The sequence below is a fragment of the Anolis carolinensis genome, chromosome 3, assembly GCF_035594765.1.
Source record: "Anolis carolinensis isolate JA03-04 chromosome 3, rAnoCar3.1.pri, whole genome shotgun sequence".
Lineage (NCBI taxonomy): Eukaryota > Metazoa > Chordata > Lepidosauria > Squamata > Dactyloidae > Anolis > Anolis carolinensis.
The window spans coordinates 86977634-87000067 of NC_085843.1; the positions used below are offsets into that span (position 1 = coordinate 86977634).

Below are 22434 nucleotides of genomic sequence, written 5' to 3' on the forward strand. Positions count from 1 at the left end.
AACCACTAGGTTCATGGCAAAGGCCGATTGCCTACTTGTCAAAGCAATTGGACACAGTGGCTCGTGGATTGCCACCTTGCCTGAGGGCTGTGGCAGCATCAGTAGATTTAATCAAAGAAGCGAATAAATTGACCCTAGGACAGCCACTGACAGTTAAGGTGCCCCATAGTGTTAAGGCACTGTTAGACACTAAGGGACCGCGCTGGCTCACAAGTGAGAGGTTAATGAAATACGAGGGATTGTTGTGTGACAACCCACTGGTGACCCTGGAGACTTGCTCCACTCTGAATCCGGCCACCCTGCTCCCGACTCCAGGAGACACCACGATCCATCAGTGTGCCCAGGTGATGGATGAAGTATTCTCCAGTCGACCGGATTTGAAGGATGTGCCACTGACTAAGGTGGACGACACTCTGTTCACAGATGGAAGCTCCTTTATGGAAAATAATCAAAGACACTCAGGTTATGCGGTTGTCCGGTGGGGGGGAGAGACGCTGGAAGCAGGGTCACTGCCCCCGGGGACTTCTGCCCAGAAGGCCGAATTGATTGCCCTGACCCGAGCGTTGGAATTGTCAAGCGGAAAGCGGGTTAACATCTACACAGACTCAAAATATGCCTTCACTACCCTCCACGCACACGGAGCACTGTACAAGGAGCGCGGGCTCCTCACGTCTGGAGGAAAGTGCGTGAAACATGCCGGAGAGATTGTGGATCTCCTGGAGGCGGTTTGGAAGCCAAGGCAGGTGGCTGTGATGCATTGTAAAGGGCACCAACGTGGAGACGATCCCGTAGTGCAAGGAAATAGGCAGGCTGATCTGGCAGCCAAAGAGGCAGCTAGGCTGCCCTATATTGAACATCAGGTAATGGCCCTACAGGTAGAATTAACTGAACATAACATTACATATACACCAGAGGAAGAAGAATGGGCCTTAAAGGAGAAGGGTCAGTGGTCAGGAGAACTCATAGTGATGCCAGACGCCCGTGTCTACGTCCCTAAGGACTTGGCATGGCACATAGTCCAACACATGCACCAAAACACACATTTAGGAAAAATGGCATTGGCAAATCTGCTAGGACGACAGTTGTATATCGATGGATTACATAGCCTAACGGCAGCAGCAGCCCGAAGATGCTGGACATGTATCAAAAATAACCCCAGAGAAGGACCCCTCAAGCCACCAGGAGTCCAACATGTGGGTGGGGTACCCTTTGAAGCTTTAGTCACTGACTTTACAGAAATGCCCCCATACAAAGGATACAAATATTTACTGGTGTTCGTGGACACATACACAGGATGGGTGGAGGCTTACCCTACAAGGACTGAGAAGGCTGTGGAGGTTTCAAGAGCTCTAATGAAAGATGTTATTCCCAGATTTGGCATACCCTTAGAAATTGTATCAGATAATGGCCCCGCATATATTCAACAGGCCGTGCAAGGATTATGTAGAATTTTGGGCATAAAATGGAAGTTACATTGTGCATATAGACCCCAACCTTCTGGAAAAGTGGAAAGAATGAATAGGACATTAAAGGCTCAGCTTGGGAAACTTTGCCAAGAGACAGGATTGCCGTGGATGGTGGTTTTGCCCATGGCATTATTAGGAATCAGATGTACACCACACAAACGGACAGGACTCTCCCCTTTTGAAAGACTCTATGGACGACCCCCTTTGAACTTGAAGGGAGCCTTAGAGACAGGAGCTGAGCAACACCTCATAGGAGAGAAACAGACATTGGCCCAGGTTCAGGCTTTGGGCAGACAAATGCAGCAGTTAGAAAAATACATTTCTGAATTGAACCCACCATTCCCTACCACACCTCTACATTGTTTTTCACCAGGTGACGAGGTTCTGGTCAAGGATTGGAAGATTGAGCCATTGGGACCCAAGTGGCGAGGACCCTATGTTGTGCTCCTGTCTACCCCCACTGCAGTGAAGGTGAAGGAGATTAAGCCGTGGATACATTACACCCGTGTAAAACTAGCACCTGAGGAGTGGCGGACGGAGCGAGTTCCTGGTGAGGACCTGAAACTCAGGATCATCCGGCAACTCCCTAAGGGGTCAACAAGGCCATGAAGCTGATCCCTTCGGGTGCAACGGAGCGTCGGTGGTCAAGTATGTCGCAGCATGGCCCAACAAAGGCGCTCTCCGGGAGATGGTGGCTAGACATTTTGAGAGGAAAAAGCGGGAGACAAGTTATGAGGAGGGGAGGAAAGCGCACTGTGTTTGGTATATTATTTGTGCTGAGTTTTATTCTCTCTTTTGGAAAAAGAGCACATGGGAATTGGATAAAAGAACATGCCAATTATATGTTTGAGCAGCACGGGAAAGAGGTAGCATTAATATATGAACACCCCCTCACCATAGGAGATTTTTCATTTCTTCCCGATTTAATTGATGAACCACAGATTGTGTTGGAGGGATTGTCCAAGGCTCAGGAGGGTCCACCTACCGTGTTTTCTAGCATACCGCAAAAAATAAATCAAACTCGGTTTCAACGGTTTAGATACCATACCTCCACCAGGGGTTTGTGCTTCTGTTGTGGGGGATCGGGAATATGGAATTCTGAGTGGAGACACTGGGGAACTAGGCAGGCGTTCTTTTCCCGATTAGGCAATTACTCCCATTGTCGAGACCGGTTCTATCTACATGGACGATTTAATACAGCTTATGTCTCACGATTAAATCTAACCGCAACCGAGTGGGCTAGCATGTATCCAGATTATCCTACATTTAGTGTGAATGATTCTATTGAGGGCCTAAAATCTTATATGAACATACTGCAACAATTAACCCAACTGAGCCTAGGTAAAAGCCTCTGTCCGTTATGGCAAATTAGGGATCCAAATCTATGGTTTTTTCTTTGATAAATGGGCCACAAATTATCACCCCGGCAACTACCAGTGTGTCGGTGTGGGGTATTTGACATTCCCAGTTCAGGTCTTACACAAAAGGCATCAGCGCCTGAAACGGGACATTGTGCAAACAGGCCCTCTAGGACTAGAATGCTCGGATGAGGTCATTATTAACAAGGCCCTGTCAGGTTCAGAAGCCTCCCGTGTAGGAGGAGGCCTGATCACAGGCTTGTTGACCCTGGGTGCTTACCCAGGGATTGTAGCTCAAGCAAATCGTAGAAGTGTTCTAGGCCTGACTTGCAGCCTTGAAAAGTCCATAAATGCCACTGGTAAAATTTTCCGGGAAATCCAGTCTGAAGTAGAAGAAATCAGCCAGATGGCCCTACAGCATAAGTTGGCCCTTGACTACCTACTGGCGGCCAGGGGGGGGGTTATGCGCCATGGTTAGAGGGCGTTGTGTAGTGAAATTTCATAACTTGAATAGTACTATTGAAGATGACATCGAGTCATTGCAAAAGCTAATTTACAATAATGTCCAGGAGGTAGAAGGTTGGTCTCCCTTCTCCTGGGTGACTAGCTGGTTACCCTCAGTAGAATGGTTGAAGGACATATTGTTGGTAGGGATTTTAGGATTGTTCATTGTTCTCATAGTTATGTGCTGCACTCCAATAATGATGCAAATGTGTACTAGGTGTGTCACACAATCTTTACCTGGAGAAAAGATAGCCATACTCCAAGCCAAGCGGGATTGGATGAAACCATAATGCTTTGCTTCAGCTTTTGTACATGCGCTTCGCAAAAAGAAAATGGGGGAGTGAGGCGGGAGGTTAAAGAACCCCAGGAAATACCATATATGGGCAGAGATGGCGACGGCTAGCGACCCGGGTGCATAAACTCACAGAAACATGTGATTTCTGGGAAATCATGTGTTTCTGAAGAAATGAAAGCTAAAGATAAACAAACAGCGCATGCGCACGCAGGCGCTCTGAATGATTGTGAACACGGCACAGAAAGAGTGCAGCCGGACCGCTGGTCAGCGCTGATTGGGTCCAAGTCAAGCAGTGTCACAACTCTAAGCCAATGAATTTGCTTGTGGGCGGGCATAACCCGAACCCTGTAGTGTGTATAAATATTTACTCAGCCCGCCGCTGGGGGTTCCTCCTGGGAAAGCACTTATTTTGTGCGAGGGGGAACCCTAGTGGCCACTCGCCAAATAAAACTGCTTTCTTGGAATTACTCCAGTTGTCCGTCTCCAATCCCTCCACTGCGCTCAACAAGGACCGTAGCACAAAGGTTCCGCTACACTGCTAATATTGTGCGATGCTAATAATATAATACATTGTACGTAAATATGTCAATATTATTCGTAAACTGCTCTGAGTCCCCTTTGGGGTGAGAAGGGCGGGATATAAATGTAGTAAATAAAATAAAATAAATAAATAATGAATACTCTCTCATTATTGTGTTTATTACATTAATATGTATGTCAATATGCATAGTATTGTGTTTATCACATTAAGAGGTATATCAATAAGTTATAAACTCCCATTATAGTGTTTATTACATTAATATGTATGTCAGTATGCAGAGTATTGTGTTTATTCCATAATAGGTATATCAATATGTAATAAACTCCCATTATAGTGTTTATTACATTAATATATATATTAATATGCACAGTATTGTGTTTATTACATTAATATGTATATTAATATGCACAGTAGTGTGTTTAATATATATATATATATATATATATATATATATATATATATATATATATATATCTCAATCTCTTTAACCAGGGCTGGATTTTATGGTTTTCTTCATGGGGTTGGACTAGATGTCCTTTGGGGTTCCCCCTTTCCATCTCTCTTCCCATAGTAAATCCCAATATTATGTATATATGTGTGTATATGCATGTATGTATACACACACACACACACACACACACACACACACACATTGCAAACAAAAGGATCCCCCTCATTTATGTTGCAAAGGGAAAAGAGAAAGAGCAGCAGGTAGTAGGAATGGTTGGGAGGAAAGAGAACAGAGAGAGGGCCCAAAGGAAAAAGGATCCAAGGCCCAAAGGCCTGGTCCCTCTTCTAACAACAACAATAAACCCCATTAGCAAAGCCCCCCCCCAAGCAAAACAAGCCCCTTAAATGGACTCACAAATAGAAAAATACTTACTAAAATGGGAAAGCAGTGAGTGGGTCACAGTGGCTCCCCACACTCCCTCGCTCCTTTCCCCCTTCTCCCTTCTTCCTTTCCCCCCAATTCCACTGCTTGCTTTACAGGGGAGGCAAAAGGATCAAAGGGACCCGAGCCAGCTCCACGTGGAGCCTGATTCCTTCTCTTTGGCTGCTGCAAGGCAAGTTGCAGCCAAGGGGGGGGGGGGGTTCTCAGTCTGCAAACTGCCCAACATCCTCCTTCTCCAGAGGGAGCTGCTGGATGCTTTGCAGACTGGAGAAGTGCTGTTTCACGTCTGCAAACGGCCCGACGTCTTCCTTCTAGGGAGGAAGGCACTGGGCTCTGCAGAGCAGAGGCACAGCAGCGGAGGCAGGAGTTGCCTTGATGGCGCCCCCTACAGGATGGCGCCACAGGCAAATGACTAGTTTGCCTCTCGGTTGAACCGTCACTGCTTGGGAGTTCACAGTCTTAAATACTTGTTTAGAAACATGAAAGGACTTAACTTCTAAATAAATTTTCAAAGATTTGCTCCCAAATGGTATAGGATAACTGATGTTTCCAATTTCCTCTTTCTTTACTACTTGTTCTCCAAAATTCTACAATATACATTTTGGGTTCAAGTATGCACTTGAAGTATTCTCGGGGGGGGGGGGGGATCCCCTCTTCCTAACTACGTAGGTTGAAATTGTGCCTGCTCACTAGTCATATGCTTTTCCATTAGAGTTTGCTCATTTGAGAGTGTTGTATGCAGGTGAGAGTAATATATGATTAAATGGAGAAGTAAAAGAAGGGGTGTTCACATGGTTCACCATCCCAACTCTTTAGACTGAGGAATCTTTGTCATTTGTCAGCTGAATCTATATCTGTTTGGAGCTCCCTGTTATAACTATCTGATTGGTTGGGCTTCCAATTCGAGAACCACAGTTAGCTCAAAATAGGCAGTTTGCATTAACACCCCACATAAGAACTCATAAGTCTTGGAATCTCAGGGGATTTCTGTGAGAATGAGATTGTTAGCTGTTCTTTTAGATTATTTATTATGTTCACAGCCACATATCTACAAATGAAGATTGGAATTGTGTTGGGCAGTTACAAATGCATAACCTACAGTTGCACATCTTGATTGTTTTGTATTCATAACCGCTATTTGAGCTTCACTAAACTACAACTCTGATAATTCCATAGCATTGAGCCATGTCAGTTGAATTGGTGTCAAACTGCATTAATTCTTGAATGTAGATGAACCCAAGGAGTGGTATTCATTGAGGATAGAAACTACATAAGTCTCAAAGGGCATTGAGAACATTGAGATGATCCCTTCATTTGGTGACATATAGCTGGGCAGAAGAAAGTTTTTAAACAATGGCAGAAGTGAGGATCATGAAGTTCTTCACAAATGTTGAGATAAAAGGTAGAAACCTCACACTTGGCTACAGTCATGGGATTGCCCAAGTGGAAAAACCCTACAGTTGCAAGTCTCTCTGCCACAAGCCAAGGCAATGGCAAACCTCTTCCGAACAAATCATGCCAAGAAAACCCCATGATAGGTTCACCTCAGGGTTGTCATAGACCAGAAAGAATTTTAAGGCACACAGCCATTGGCCAGTTGACAGAGGTAGCCAGTTGACAGAGCTGAGCTGAGCTGAGCACAAAACTGTATCATACGGTTTTGTGTTCAGCTCTGTCAACTAGCCAGCTGCTACCCTCACATTCAGTGGAGGACTAACACCAATGCTGAAGGCAAGTTCAGGTATCAAAGCTCACTTGGCTTCTATATCTGGAATGGAGAATATACTTTACTTTGCCCCAGGCAGCACAATGTTTTGGTGTAACCCTGATTAGGAGCATTGTGGAAAATGTAAACAACTCTTTCTGTCACCACAGGGGTTCTCACACTGTTCTCTGTGGAACCCTTGGGGCTCCACAAGTGATAGTGAGGGGCACCATGGTGCCATGCTGCTTCCTCTTTCCTCTTCTTTCCTCCTCATCCACCCGAGTAATACAGGGAAATTAAAGTTTGGAGTTGCCGAAACAGTAGTAGCAGCAGCAGCAGCAGCAGTAGTGTCCCCCTAGGGCACAGACTCTCTCTCCTCAATCTCTCTCACAGCCCAGACTCCACCTGATCCTTCCTCCCTCACTTTCTTGGCTGCCAAAGCCCTATTTCTCTCCCACTGCTCAGAGAGTGCTTTGATTGTGCTTTTCCTGCATGGTAGAAGGGAGTTGAATGAATAGCCCCTGGGGTCTTCCATTGAAATATTGTTAAGTTTATGTTGGTTAAAATTGTTCTTCATTTTAAATATTGTATTGTTCTTTCTTTCTTTCTTTCTTTCTTTCTTTTTTTCTCTTTCTTTTTGCACTACAAATGAGATATGTGCAGTGTGCACAGGAATTTGTTCATATTTTTCATACAAGCAGTCTTCATCCATCTGTCACTGGTCTTGCCCATATGTCATTTTAAAACACAATGCAGTCCCTGTGTCCAAAAATTTGTCCATGCCTGATACATATACATAATATATAACTTAATAGGAAACATTTCTTGGGGTTCCACAAGAAACATTTGCTTCAAAAAGGGCTCCGCAGCTGAAAACATTTGAGAGTCCCTGTTCTAGAAGGAGCCCACTAGAGAAGGCTTTGCTTTGCTAAGGAGCCTCATCAGTCCTGCTAAGATTAATGATATTATTAAAATGAGATATCAACAACTATAAAGACAATGAAAACAAAGCTGTTATATAACCAGAAGTGTAAATACAGACTCACAGTCAAAATATTAATATTCTAATTTAATGCACATATAATAAAAGCATTGCATATCACATCACAGCAATCATTAATCCTGTCTTATACACAAACAAAGAACTAGAAAATAAATTTGGAAGGTAAGCAGTGTCAGCTCTGTTTAGCACTTGGGTGGTAGATTGCAAAGAAATAACAGGTGCTGTAGGCTGTTTCCGAAGAAGGAAATGACAAACCAGCTCTGAGCATTCTTTGCCTAAGAAAACTTTATGTAATCCCATGGGGTTGCCATGAATCCACGGACGACTTGAAGGCACACAAGTATGAAATTGTTAGATCAAAAGGGTGAAATTTCCTGTGCAAAAATGCAGTTTGACACTGCTCTACCGTGGCTCAATCCTATGGAATTCTGGTGAGATACTAATACTCTTTGCTAGAGAAGGCTACAGTTCTAAAATTACAACTCCCATGATGCCATGGTGGCATGAAACATGCATTAATTCTAGTGTAAAGGCACTCTAAGTGTTACTATTCTAGTGTTCATGTAAAATGATTTTTAAAAAGAAAAATACATCCTAGTTATTACAGGTTTCTCTCTGCTCTCTGAGTTTTTCTACCTCCAATGAAGTCCTCACATAGCCAAGAATAAACCTGACCTGGCAACCCTGTTTGGACCACTGACTGTGGCAAGCTTAAAAAATCAACCGTTTCTACTATTGTAGCTGGAAAGGATGTGATGGAACTAAAGTGGCATGGGAGATTCCAAGGTACAGTAGAGTCTCACTTATCCAACATTCGCTTATCCAATGTTCTGGATTATCCAACGCATTTTTGTAGTCAATGTTTTAAATACATTGTGATATTTTGGTGCTAAATTTGTAAATACACTAATTACTACATAGTATTACTGCGTATTGAACTACTTTTTCTGTCAAATTTGTTGTATAACATGATATTTGGGTGCTTAATTTGTAAAATCAAAACCTAATTTGATGTTTAATAGGCTTTTCCTTAATCCCTCTTTATTATCCAACATATTCGCTTATCCAACATTCTGCCAGCCCGTTTATGTTGGATAAGTGAGACTCTACTGTAAAGTGTTTGAAAACGTGTATCAGATTTCGGCCTCTTATGTATAGGGGAATTTTGTAATTACAGATGAGAGATGTGTCAAATTAACCATACAACTTGTGTGTGACTGCTCTGTAGTAAGTCCAATTGAGTTCAGGATGTATACAAATGCAATCCACAATAGGTTAAATTGAAGAAAGCATTTTTTTTTGGCAGAGCTATACCAAATACAGAAGCAATGCAAGCATATCTGGAACATTTTTTAAAATTCTAGTAAGCAGGGTGTTTACTAACAATGAAAGCCCTGTTGTGCTCAAACTCCACATACACACAAGCATATGAATACAATGCAGCTATTCTTTTGTGGAGCAGATACGTTCAGAAATTTTCTTTGTTGAATATGAAGTGTACTCCTCGTGGGTCAGCATCTGAATTGCTAATGCACATTTTATTTAAGGTGTCAGCCAAGGCTTCAGGTCCACACAGGAAAACACCAATCCTGGAACTGATAACAAAACAAATTAGATAATGGACGATTTTAAATGCACTAGAAAAAACACCTATTAATTTGCTTATCAAAGATTCTTTGATAATAGAAGGGTAGCATGACTTCCCTGAATCTGATCACTATACTCCTATTTATACAGGCCAAAATCCCATTGGCTTTTTTACACTGTTGACTCATGTTTAACTTGTTGTCCATGAGGACTCCAAGATCTTTTTCACTCGTATGGCTTTCGAGCCAGGCGTCCCCCATTCTGTATCTTTGCATTCCATTTTTTCTGCCGAAGTGAAGTATCTTGCATTTGTCCCTGTTGGACTTCATTTTGTTAGTTTTGGCCCATCTCTCTCATCTGTTAAGATCATTTTGAATTCTGCTCCTGTCTTCTCGAGTATTAGCTATCCCTCCCAATTAGGTGTTGTCTGCAAACTTGATGATCATGCCTACTAACCCTTCATCTAAGTTATTAATAAAGTTGTTGAACAGAACCGGGCCCTGGACTGAACCCTGTGGCACTCAACTCGTCACTTCTTTCCAGGATGAAGAGGAAGCATTGGTGAGCACCCTTTGGGTTCATTCACTTAACCAATTGAATTTTTGCCAGGTTTGTAAGTCACCTTGAGTCCCTTCAGGTGAGAAAGGCAGGATAGAAATGATGTAAACAAACAAACAAACAAACAAATAAATAACATGAACATATTTATTAGGAAGTAACTCCCACTGAAATTAATGGGGCATGTAAATATACTTAAGATTGGAGTACGGTATGTCATATAAAATACCCTGAAGAATCACAATTCAATTCAGTGGCATGATTCTGCTTAAGTTCATTTAGATCAGCTGAGGCCAAAGAGCTAAATCAGTTTTTGTATCATCCAGTCTGTGGTAAACACTTTGGTTTCCTATTACAGTCACTGGGGAAATCAAGTGCATCTGTATCTGTTTCTCACAAAAATCAGTGGTATTCTGAATTGCTTTCAAAACACATCCTTTGGCTTTACAAGAGAGTTGATTATATTGTGAAGCTGAAAATTCAGAAGATTCAGAAAATTTATCTATATTCATTCACAATCTATCATTCCTTTCTCCCCTACATTAGATGTACCACTTTGAAGAGGTAGTTTTTCTTCTTCACATAATTATGAGCTTGAATTTTCAGCCTTGCAAGCAATTTAATGCCCAAAGAATCAAATGTCCATTACCAGACCCCATGATGAGACAGAAAGAGTCAGACACAATGCAGACATCCACATGCACACGCACGCGCGCACACACACAGAAAGAAAGTAAATTATAAGTAACACAAGAGAGTGCATCTTCTGTAAGCCCTATAGAGCTAATTTACCTTGCATGCTGACTTCCAATTGTTTTGAACTCATTTTCCCAGTTTGGTCTTCCATACAAGGTTTTCTGCTTCAAACCTGTAATCACATCTTTCTCTGCCTCATGGTGTACTGTAAAATGAGTAGCCTGGGATAAAGAAGGAACATAATGTCTTATGAGAAAGGCATAGGACCTCCTATACCTGAACTATAGGGAGCAAGAGAGATTTATTTATTTATTTATTTATTTATTTACAATATTTATATTCCACCCTTCTCACCCCGAAGGGGACTCAGGGCGGATCACATTACACATATAAGGCAAACATTCAATGCCTTTAACATAGAACAAAGACAAGACAAACATAGGCTCCGAGCTCGCCTCGAACTCATGACCTCTTGGTCAGAGTGATTTGTTGCAGCTGGCTGGCTGCTCACCAGAGATGGCAGTGTAATGAAGGTAAGTGGAAGCGAGATTTGATGGAGGCCCTGAGAGGTACTCCCAAAGTACAAGAAAAGTATCACAGTTGAAGAACACAGCTCCAATGAATCAAAGTGGGGCTGGAAGTACTGGTGAAGTGATCACAGTTAAAATGGATGGACTGATTGTCTCTCAGACAGAGAATGTTGTTTTTTTCCATGTCAGGAGCGACTTGAGAAACTGCAAGTCACTTCTGGTGTGAGAGAATTGTCTGTCTGCAAGGATGTTGCCCAGGGGACGCCCAGATGTTTTACCATCCTGTGAGAGGTTTCTTTCATGTCACCGCATGGGAAGCTAGCGCTGATAGACAGGAGCTCACCCCGCTTCCTGGATTCGAACTGCTGACATTTCAATCAGCAGTCCTGCCGGCACAAGGGTTTAACTCACTGCATGTGATGTCTCATGGGCCTTGTAGTCCCGTTCCTAGTGCTATTGTGGCAGATGAGGAGGAAAACATGGGATTTCCACCGGTTCAGCTTGAATCGGAGCCTCGCCACCTGGAAGATGTTTGTCCTCAGGAAGTTAACCAAACAAGCCTTGGGCAGAATTCTCCCCCGTTTTCCCGAAAGGACAATTATAATAGAGATAGAGGAGTCAGGGAGGCTAATTGCCGGAGCCTCAGAATCGCTGCCAGACAATTAGCTGATTAGGTCTGCTTCCCTTGGGAAATTCTAAGGAGTCATGCATCTGGACAGAGTTGGGTTTCACTTCTTGTTCTCCAGGGAAAGTGTTCTGTTGGCGGGAAAACAAGACCCTATATAGGGGTTTTGCCGCAAGGGGAACCTTGCGGAGTCAATTGTTCAGCTTGAGGAGAGAGATCGTGTGTGGACTTTGTACCCCAGTTCCTTGTTTCCCGGATCAAATTTCCAGCCTTGCCTTGTTTCACGGACTTCTTTGGACCCTGTTCATGTTTCATGTTGCCTCGTTTCAAGTCTTGAATTTAGCCAAGAACCAAGTATATTTTCCAGCCTTGTTGTCAAGCTACATTGGACTTTAAAGACTCTGTCATTTCCCCACACTTTGCTTGGCAAAGTGTGTGTTTCGGTCAAGTGGATTATAACTTTGAACTATAATATCTTATATTGGACAATACATTTCTGGACTATATTTGACCTCATCTGAAAGGTCTGCTTCTGAACTATATTATTCACTTGTTTTTATTGACTTTATATATTTCTATAATAAAGATATTAGATAGATTCTGGTCTCTGTGCATGGTTATTGGTGCTCTGCAGCCTGGGTCCTGACACTGCACCATTGGGGGCTCCAGTCAGTCAGAGAGAGTAATGGTAGACTGGAAATGATCCATGTGATGCTTCACATTGATCCTTTCCAGTCTACCCTGTTTACTCTGTAATGTACCTGAAAAGTAGAATGACCCAGGCATGGTCTTAATGAGATATCTTTTAAATAGGAAATTATTCACCAACTCTTTGTGAGCTGTAGGTCTTTTTCACAGTTATCTCACAGAAAAGATACATGGCCCTGTACTCCATAGTTTTTCTTGTGGAAAAAAAGAAGAAGCTCCACAACAGTGATCAGAACAAAAGGACTCATGTCACATATTTACTACCAGAATAGTGAATATTACTCATCTTAAATGTGCAAAATTGAAACACTGAAGTGTCAAGGAAGATAACATTAATAATCACCCCCTTTAAAATATACCATTTGTGTTTTTTCTTCTGAGGGAAAAGGTTTAATAGGCGATGCACAAAGAGTAGTTTATGTTTGCTTGGAGATTTGAAAACATTTCTCTCCTTTTCTTTTCTGACAATGCGAACAAGCAAAATTTATATTTCCTTCTAACTAGCGGTATGCCAGTCCACCTTCACAGATGGTAATAATGTCTAGTGACACCACCTGCCTTTTACAGTCAGCTTTCCGCATTCATTGGGATTCATAGTGCAAGATCTCAGTGAAAATACAGAAACCATGACCTTTTAAAACCTGAGAGAACACCACTCTAGGGATCTCTAAAACCTCCAGCATGACCCTATGGTTCAACTCCTGCTGAAAGTTGACCACAGAGTCATACGGGAGGACTGAGAGATTCCTAGAGATAACATTTCAAATCAAATATGCAAATAATGAAACCTGAAAAAATCAAACCTGCAAGTATGGAGGGCCAATTGGATTCTCAATCATAAGGCTTGAGTGACATACTGTAATGACTCATGGGCCATGTAGTCCCGTTCCTAGTACTGTTGTGACAGATGAAGAGGAAAACTTGGGTTTCCCACCGTTTCTGCCAGATTTGGAGCCCTTGCAGCTGCAAGATGTTTGCCCACAGGAAGACAGCCAAACAAGTCTTGAGCCGAAATCTCCACCGTTTTCTCGCCGCCTTTATTATAATCAAGATAGAAGCAATCGCGAGGTGACTCGCAGGAGTGCCAGGATAGCTGCCAGACAATTAGATGATTAAGTCTGTTTCCCTTGGGAAAGTTTAAGGAGTCCTGCATCTGGACAGTATAGGTTTCGGTTCTTGTTCCCCAGAGAAAGTGTGCTCTGGCAGGAAACAAGATCCTATATAGATGTTGGCCACAAAGGATTCCTTGCGGAGTCAATTCGTCAGCTCGAGGAGTGAGATCGTGTGTAGACTACGTACTCCAGTTCCCAGCTCCTGAATCAAGTTCCCAGCCCTGCCTTGTTCCACGGATTCCTATGGACTCAGTTCTTGTTCCACGATTGCCTTGTTTCAAGTTGGACCTGGCCAAGCCTCAAGATTTGCCTTGCCTTGCGTTTTAAACCACGGACCCTGCTTCTCGGATTCCAGCCTTGTTTCCCTTGATTCGGATTTACCTTAAGCCTCAAAGACTATGGACAGTTCCCCACACTATTGCTTGCCAAATAGTGTGTGTTTCGGTGAAGTGGATTATAACTTTGGACTTTAATATCATATATTGGACGTTGTTTTTCTGGACTATATTTGACCTTTCCTGAAAGGGCTACTTCTGAACTATATCCCACACTTGTTTTTATTGACTTTATATATTTCTTTAATAAAGATATTAGATAGATTCTGGCCTCTGCGTATGGTTATTGGTGCTCTGCAGCCTGGGTCCTGACAGTTTGACTCCGCCACCTTAAGCACCAATTAACCTAGGCCAGAATGTCTACTGGAACCGGGGCGGAAGCCCAACCACTCAGCTACACCATCTCCAAGGATGAAGTGGACAGAATCCGAGATATGCTCCATACGCAGGAGGGAGAAATACGGGGCTTGAAGGAACGCGGAACCCGTCTCCCTGCCCTGGCGTTGCCAACCAAGTTTTCTGGAGAAGCTTCCAAGGTTCATGTTTTCCGTCGCCAATGCCAGGCATACCTAGAAGCCCGTCAAGCCGAGTTTCCCCAAGAAGATATCAAAGTGGCGTGGATTTACAGTCTCCTAGACGGGCCAGCGGCCAATTGGGCGACGGCGCTGTTCGATGAAGCCTCCCCACACCTAAGTTCCGCGCAAAACTTCCTGAATCACCTTAAGGCGACTTGGGGGATCGAGGACAATTTAGAGGCGGCCGGCCACAAACTCCGGCGCCTTTCCCAAGGGGACAGGCCCTTGTCCCAGTACATAGCCGAGTTCCGAGTGCTGGCCCAAAACACCGGTTGGAATGACATAGCCCTCAGAGGACAGTTTTGGGAGGGTCTCAACATCGAGATGTTGGAAGAAATCTCCAAGGTGGATCCTCCAAACTCTCTTGAAAGACTTATTGACCAATGTTTACGAGCCGAAGTCATGCTTGCCAACAGAAAACAGTGGCTCCGAGGCCAGAGTGGAAGAGCTGGAGCAAAACCTCCCGCTCCCGCCGGCATCCAGCCACGTCCAGTGTGGAGACCCCTGCCACCAGCCCCATACCCCAGAGGAAGCGAGGAGGTGCCGATGCAGCTGGGCAATGTGCGTCCCAGATTAGATGTTGCCGAGAAGGCTCGCCGCCAACGTTTAAACCTCTGTTGGTACTGCGGAAACGGGGGCCACTTTGCCAGAGAGTGTCCAGCCAAAAGAAAGCCCGCCGCTCGTTTGGCGGCGGCGTCCTCCGTGGAGACGGAGATGGCCGAGGCGGCTGGCGCAAAGCCGGCGGGGGAAGCCAGCGACCGGGCGTAGAGAGGCTCGCCAACCCGGTCAGAAACCCCACTCAAGAGCCGCCAACCGGGGTCCTATTTCTCCTAGTGGTCACTTTGTGGTCAGCGAAAAAAGGACCAGTCATGATCCATGCCATGATAGACTCAGGAGCAACAAACAATTTCATCGATAGAGAGTATGCCGACTCTCTGGGATTACAATATCACGATTTCAAGAACGCCCGAGTGGTGCAAGCCATTGATGGCCGCCCCCTAAAGACAGGTCCAGTAAGCCAATGGTCTGAACCCACCAGAATGTGGATAAGGGAACACATGGAAGAGATTTCCTTTTTTGTTACCGAGGTTCCTCACTTCCCTGTGATTTTGGGAATCCCATGGCTGACACTCCACGACCCTAGCATCTCATGGACCAACAGAGAACTGCAGTTTGCTTCTAAATATTGCCAAAACCATTGTCTTGTAGCCAAGGTCTGTCATGCCACAGACGCTGAAGCCATCATCACCTTGCCCAAGAAATACTCAGACTTTTGGGATGTTTTCAATGAAAAAGAAGCCGAGAAACTACCCCCGCATAGGCCTTATGATTGTGCCATTGACTTGGTGGAGGGGGCCCCGATCCCGCGAGGACACCTCTACTCCCTGACTGAACCAGAGCAAGAAGCTCTCAGGGAGTTCATAGAGTCAAACCTCCGCAAGGGGTTCATCAGACCTTCTCAATCCCCAGCCGCTTCCCCAGTGATGTTTGTGAAAAAGAAGTCAGGGGATCTACGTCTAGTTGTGGACTATAGAGCACTGAACAATATCACTAAACGGAACCGCTACCCCCTGCCTTTGATCTCGGACCTATTAGACCGGCTTCGGGGGGCCAAGGTTTACACCAAGCTGGATCTTCGGGGGGCTTACAATCTAGTTCGCATCAGAGAGGGGGACGAGTGGAAAACCGCCTTCCAGACTAAATTCGGATTATTCGAGTCCCTAGTCATGAATTTCGGATTATCCGGAGCTCCCGCAACGTTCCAGCACTTTGTCAATTATATTTTTCAGGATTATCTAGATCGGTTCTTGATCATATACCTGGACGATTTTTTGGTGTACTCTAGATCACAATCAGAACATGAGAAACACGTCAGAATGGTGTTACAACGATTGCGGGATCATGGACTATATGCCAAGTTGGAAAAGTGCGCCTTTGATCTCGAAGAGGTTGATTTCCTGGGGTACCGCGTCTCGCCACAAGGGCTCTCCATGGACCCGGCAAAGGTCTCAGCAGTATTGGAATGGCGGGCGCCAACCAACAAGAAAGAGGTGCAACGGTTCTTGGGGTTCGCGAACTACTACCGCAAGTTCATTCCAGACTTTGCCCGCTGGTCTGACCCAATCACCAGCTGCATCCGTGGAAAACAGCCTTTCCGCTGGACGGAGCAAGCAGAGAAAGGGTTCCAGCAACTAAAGAAATTATTCACGTCCCAGCCAATTCTACAGCACCCTGATCCTAAAACCCCTTTTGTTGTGCAGGCTGACACCTCCGATGTGGCAATTGGGGCTGTACTCTTGCAACCAGTGGGAGAACATCTTCACCCTTGTGCTTTTTACTCCCGTCAACTAACAGCCCCAGAGAGAAATTACACTATTTGGGAGAAAGAACTTTTGGCCATAAAGGCAGCCTTTGAAAATTGGAGACATTGGTTAGAAGGGGCCAAATTTCCCATTGAGGTCCATACTGACCATCGTAATTTAGAGCATCTAAGAACTGCCCGCAAGTTAAATCAGAGGCAGCAGCGCTGGGCTTTATTCTTTGAGCGTTTTGACTTCCAGATTCATTATGTAACCCCAGCCCAGACCAAGCAAGCAGATGCCCTGTCACGGAAACCAGAGTATGCTGCAGGGCGCAGAGAGACCTTTGAATCCCAATTGCTGCAGCCCGAGAACTTTGCCACGCTCACAGTGGGAAACACCAAATCCACTCCAATTGAATCAACTCCCTCTACTCCAGGGCCCCTTTGTGCTCAAGAAATTAGAGCCAGTCAACAGGCGGATGCCTGGGCTCAAGAACAACTTCGCCTAGGATTACGTTTCCCTTTTTCACTTAAGGATGGATTACTATGCTACAGAAATCATGTCTACATTCCTCCAGGACCAGGCAGAGAAAAGGCTCTTCGCCTATGTCATGACTGCAAGCCAGCAGGACATTTTGGACTATTTAAAACCATGCATTTGATCCTAAGAGATTTCTGGTGGCCCAAGATCCGCAAGGATGTGGAAAAATATGTCAATACCTGCCCGGTATGCCAGCGTTCCAAGACAAGAAGGGAGAAGCCCTCGGGGCTACTGCATCCCCTTCCTACTCCATCTCGTCCATGGGAGATAATTTCTGCGGATTTTATCACTGACCTACCACCTTCCCTTGGATTCACCACGATCCTAGTGGTGATGGACCTTTTTACCAAGTTGGCCCATTTCATTCCCTGCAATGGCCTTCCCACGGCCAAGGAGACTGCAGATTTATTCCTTCAGCATGTTTTCAGATTACATGGATTGCCCAAGAGTCTAGTCACAGACCGTGGATCTCAATTCACCTCTCGTTTCTGGAAGGCACTACAAAAACTATTGGGCATAGACTCTCGTTTATCTTCGGCTCACCATCCCCAAACGGATGGGCAAACTGAGCGCACCAATGCCACTTTGGAACAATACCTTCGCTGTTATGTAAACTACCAGCAGGACAATTGGGCTTCCCTGTTACCTCTGTCAGAGTTTGCCTACAACAATGGTGTCCAGGCTTCAACTAAAGAAACCCCGTTCTTTGCAAACTACGGCTTCCATCCCCGTTTCTTTCCTTCTGTCATTGAAACCTCAGAAGGCCCCGCAGCAGAGGACTGGCTGCAAGAACTCACAGCGGTGCAACAACTATTGCTCCAGCAACTGGACCAAGCCAAGGAGGACTATAAACGCCACGCTGACAGTCATCGCCAGCCGGGCCCCGAAATCAAGGTAGGAGATCGGGTTTTGCTGTCCACTCGCTTTTTGCCCTCCCACCGTCCTTGCCGGAAGCTAGATGCCCGTTTCATTGGTCCCTATCCAGTGGTGGCGCAACTTAACCCCGTGACTTTCAAACTCCAACTTCCGCGCTCTATGCGCATTCACCCAGTGTTTCATCGCTCCCTGCTCCTTCCGGCGGATGGTGTGCGCCCTGATGCAGACCGGCCAGCCCCCACTCCTGTTTTGGTGGATGGGGAGGAGGAATTCGAGGTTCAGGACATTTTGGATTCTCGCTTCCATCGCCGCCGCCTTCAGTATCTCATTGACTGGGTGGGTTTTGGCCCCGAAGAACGCTCTTGGGAAGACGCTTCCACTGTCCATGCCCCCGATTTAGTCCGCCGCTTCCATCAGGCCTACCCTGCCAAGCCGCGGCCCCGCACCTCGGGAAGAGGGCCCATTTTTGAGAGGGGGCTTGAGGAGGGGGATAGTGTGATGACTCATGGGCCATGTAGTCCCGTTCCTAGTACTGTTGTGACAGATGAAGAGGAAAACTTGGGTTTCCCACCATTTCTGCCAGATTTGGAGCCCTTGCAGCTGCAAGATGTTTGCCCACAGGAAGACAGCCAAACAAGCCTTGAGCCGAAATCTCCCCCGTTTTCTCGCCGCCTTTATTATAATCAAGATAGAAGCAATCGCGAGGCGACTCGCAGGAGTGCCAGGATAGCTGCCAGACAATTAGATGATTAAGTCTGTTTCCCTTGGGAAAGTTTAAGGAGTCCTGCATCTGGACAGTATAGGTTTCGGTTCTTGTTCCCCAGAGAAAGTGTGCTCTGGCGGGAAACAAGATCCTATATAGATGTTGGCCACAAAGGATTCCTTGCGGAGTCAATTCGTCAGCTCGAGGAGTGAGATCGTGTGTAGACTACGTACTCCAGTTCCCAGCTCCTGAATCAAGTTCCCAGCCCTGCCTTGTTCCACGGATTCCTATGGACTCAGTTCTTGTTCCACGATTGCCTTGTTTCAAGTTGGACCTGGCCAAGCCTCAAGATTTGCCTTGCCTTGCGTTTTAAACCACGGACCCTGCTTCTCGGATTCCAGCCTTGTTTCCCTTGATTCGGATTTACCTTAAGCCTCAAAGACTATGGACAGTTCCCCACACTATTGCTTGCCAAATAGTGTGTGTTTCGGTGAAGTGGATTATAACTTTGGACTTTAATATCATATATTGGACGTTGTTTTTCTGGACTATATTTGACCTTTCCTGAAAGGGCTGCTTCTGAACTATATCCCACACTTGTTTTTATTGACTTTATATATTTCTTTAATAAAGATATTAGATAGATTCTGGCCTCTGCGTATGGTTATTGGTGCTCTGCAGCCTGGGTCCTGACACATACAAATGCAAATGGCTATGGGACAAAGCCAGTTTACAGAGATTCTAGCTTCCTATAAGTTGATCTTATAACCTGCTTCCATATTCATTCTTTTAGGTACTTTGTAAAACATCTGTGTCAGCATTTCAAAACTAGAACCCAGTATATATAGTACCTAATGAGATTATCCTGATTACCATAAACCAAGGGCAAGTTGGAATAGATATTGTCTCAGAAAAAATACAACAAGACTTTTGTCAACCAAAGACTCAACTGTTTTGAGAGGGCTCCAGTAATTTGGTTACCTGAGACTCATCCCAGCCAGTAAGATAGATATTGTAGCTGAGAAAGTTTGCATTATCCTTTTCTTGCATTTGAATCTCCAGTGATTGCAGAAGATCAGCAAACCATTCAAAAGCATGGGTGTCTCTGCAGAGCCAATAGAAATAGATCTAGAAGGCAAAAGATGAAACATGACCACCACAGATTACATTTAGGTGGATGATTTCATTTGTCTCTTTTTTTAATCCTAAAACTCCAAAACATCTATGACAATATTCTGGATTATTTGTGGTTTTCACTAGGTGGTAGTTAATGGCCTAGACATCTTCAGTTGCTTAGGAATGACAGATATGGAAATGCACATTGGATATGCACATTGGAAGTGTGGCAAGGAAGCATACTGTGTTCTGTGGCATGAAGGATTATAGGGCAAGAAGAGGACAAAGCTGGCTTTGTAATAAAAAAAATCTCCAGATATCTTACACTACTTTTGCTTATTCTTCCAGTCTTCAGTTAGGGTATACCAAGGTACTTTATCGGATGAATTAAAATCTTACTTTACTTGGTGATGTTCACTCATCCAAATGCCCCCCCCCCCCCCCCCCGAAATCATCTCTAGCAAAGTGCAAGCTATGCAATTTGATGTATGGAGTCAGTCTTTAGTTAATGCAATTACACATTACAGGAAGAAGTTTAACTTTTGAATGTTATTCTCTGAACTGAAATATTTTTCTTGACAAATACATTGACAAAGATGAAAATATACTGGCTTTCATCTCAATCCAGCACTCTGATGCATACACTGATAGATCTTGCTATTTCGGAGAGCATCCATCTGTGCATCCAAGGATATAAGACATGTGAACAATTGGGACAAATGCACTTCACAAGGTTACTAAATCTCAGTTCCTGGAAGCAGTTATGAAGGTACTGTACATTAAGAACATAAAATATTAATTATAAAAGAAGGGGGTTTTTTGCATTGAGAAATCTAAATCCAGTCCAGAGTTTCTCTTATATTCCACAGATCCTCATTTGACACACTGTTAAGTGCTAAAAAAATATAGTTGTACACTGGTAACATGCTGAGGACTTACCTTTTTGAGTTTGAGGTTAATGGCATCATTACAGTATTTGTACCACACCGACTTGAGGACTGATGCAAAAGGGGTAACTCCAATGCCAGCCCCAACCAACATCACAGTTTCATAACTGAATACATCTTCACTAGCAGTACCAAAGGGGCCATCAACAGCTATTCTGAAACAGTAAAGAGATAGTTGAAAACAATGACTGTGACTGGGCCACACACACACATTCACGAAAAAACTGAAAACTTGATTGTGGGACCAGGCTTTTGAGAGAGAGATGCAGCACTAATAATTATGAACTTATGACAAAGAACCAACAGACTTGGGCTGTGACTCGGAATGCACCTTTTAATGTTTTAATATGGATGTTTTAACTTAATTAATTTAATGTATTATTATTGCTGTATTGTAACTGTTTTATATACTCTGTTTTTATATCTGGTTGTAAGCCGCCCTGGGTCCCCCCTAGGGGGTTAGAAGGGCAGGATAGAAATGCTGTAATAAATAAAAATAAAGACTATGATGGTCCAACAGCCACAAAAATATGCATTTAAAGACTGACCTATGAATATCTGGGATATCCTTGATCATGCTGATCCTCAGAATATGACAAGAGTAACTGGATTAGATTTTTGAATGCTTACAAGCTTAATCTTATGTGGGACATAACATATTTGAGACAGCACATTTTTTACTAGACAGCCAGACTCAACCAACTTTGCAACAGTTCCCTTTTATGAATAAAGAGGGACCAAAACTGACTACAAGGCTCAGTTCAAAAGTGAGCCAACATATTAGTAAGTCTATACAAACTTTTAGTCTGGGTTGCTGTGAGTTTTCCGGGCTGCATGGCCATGTTCCAGAAGCATTCATGGCCATACAGCCTGGAAAACTCACAGCAACCCCGTGATTCCAGCCATGAAAGCCTTCAACAACACATTCAACCTTTAGTCATCTCAAAAGACTTTTCCCTCTTTTTTGGTAGTACTGTGAATGCACTACAAATATTTCAGCACATCATTTTTGGTCAATGTTAGAACTCTGTCTATGAGGGCAGGCTAACCATTGTAGCATGATTTCAACTGAATCACATTACGACTGTACCATTCTGGTAGTGATGGGTAAAATTATGCAAGGCCCACATCTTCTCCATTACATGGAAGACATAGCTAGACTGGACTAATAATGGCATTTTCTCTAGGATGAACTGGGGGCTTACTGCTGTCATCTGCTGCAGCCCCCAGTACATTCCTGTACACTTTGGGTCACTTTCCTGTTGTGCTGCTAAAGGTTTAGTTTTGACTTTCATGATGAAATGGGGTGCATGAAGAGTTGGAGAAGCAGCAGCAGATAAGAGATAACCTCAATTTACCTTTAGTTCAGAAAACGTATTGTGTTTGACCCTGGACTTGATTACCTTTTTTGTACCTAGTAACTTTCATTACTGTCCTAAAGATCAGGCTCATGCCTGTA

At 44.2% G+C, this 22434-nt stretch overlaps 1 protein-coding gene across 1 annotated transcript in view; it reads right to left on the reverse strand.

Annotated features, from left to right (window-relative positions):
- Positions 1–7809: 7809 nt before the first annotated feature.
- The window catches only part of LOC100562545 (cytochrome b-245 heavy chain), a 54963-nt gene continuing 40338 nt past the window's right edge, over positions 7810–22434 (reverse strand). The window contains exons 10-13 of the mRNA XM_062977193.1: positions 20968–21130; positions 19894–20040; positions 10702–10826; positions 7810–9359 (exon numbers count right to left, since the gene is read on the reverse strand). Of these exons, the coding sequence (XP_062833263.1) occupies positions 9233–9359; positions 10702–10826; positions 19894–20040; positions 20968–21130 (562 nt within the window). The 3' untranslated portion in view covers positions 7810–9232. The remainder of the gene's footprint in view (positions 9360–10701; positions 10827–19893; positions 20041–20967; positions 21131–22434) is intronic.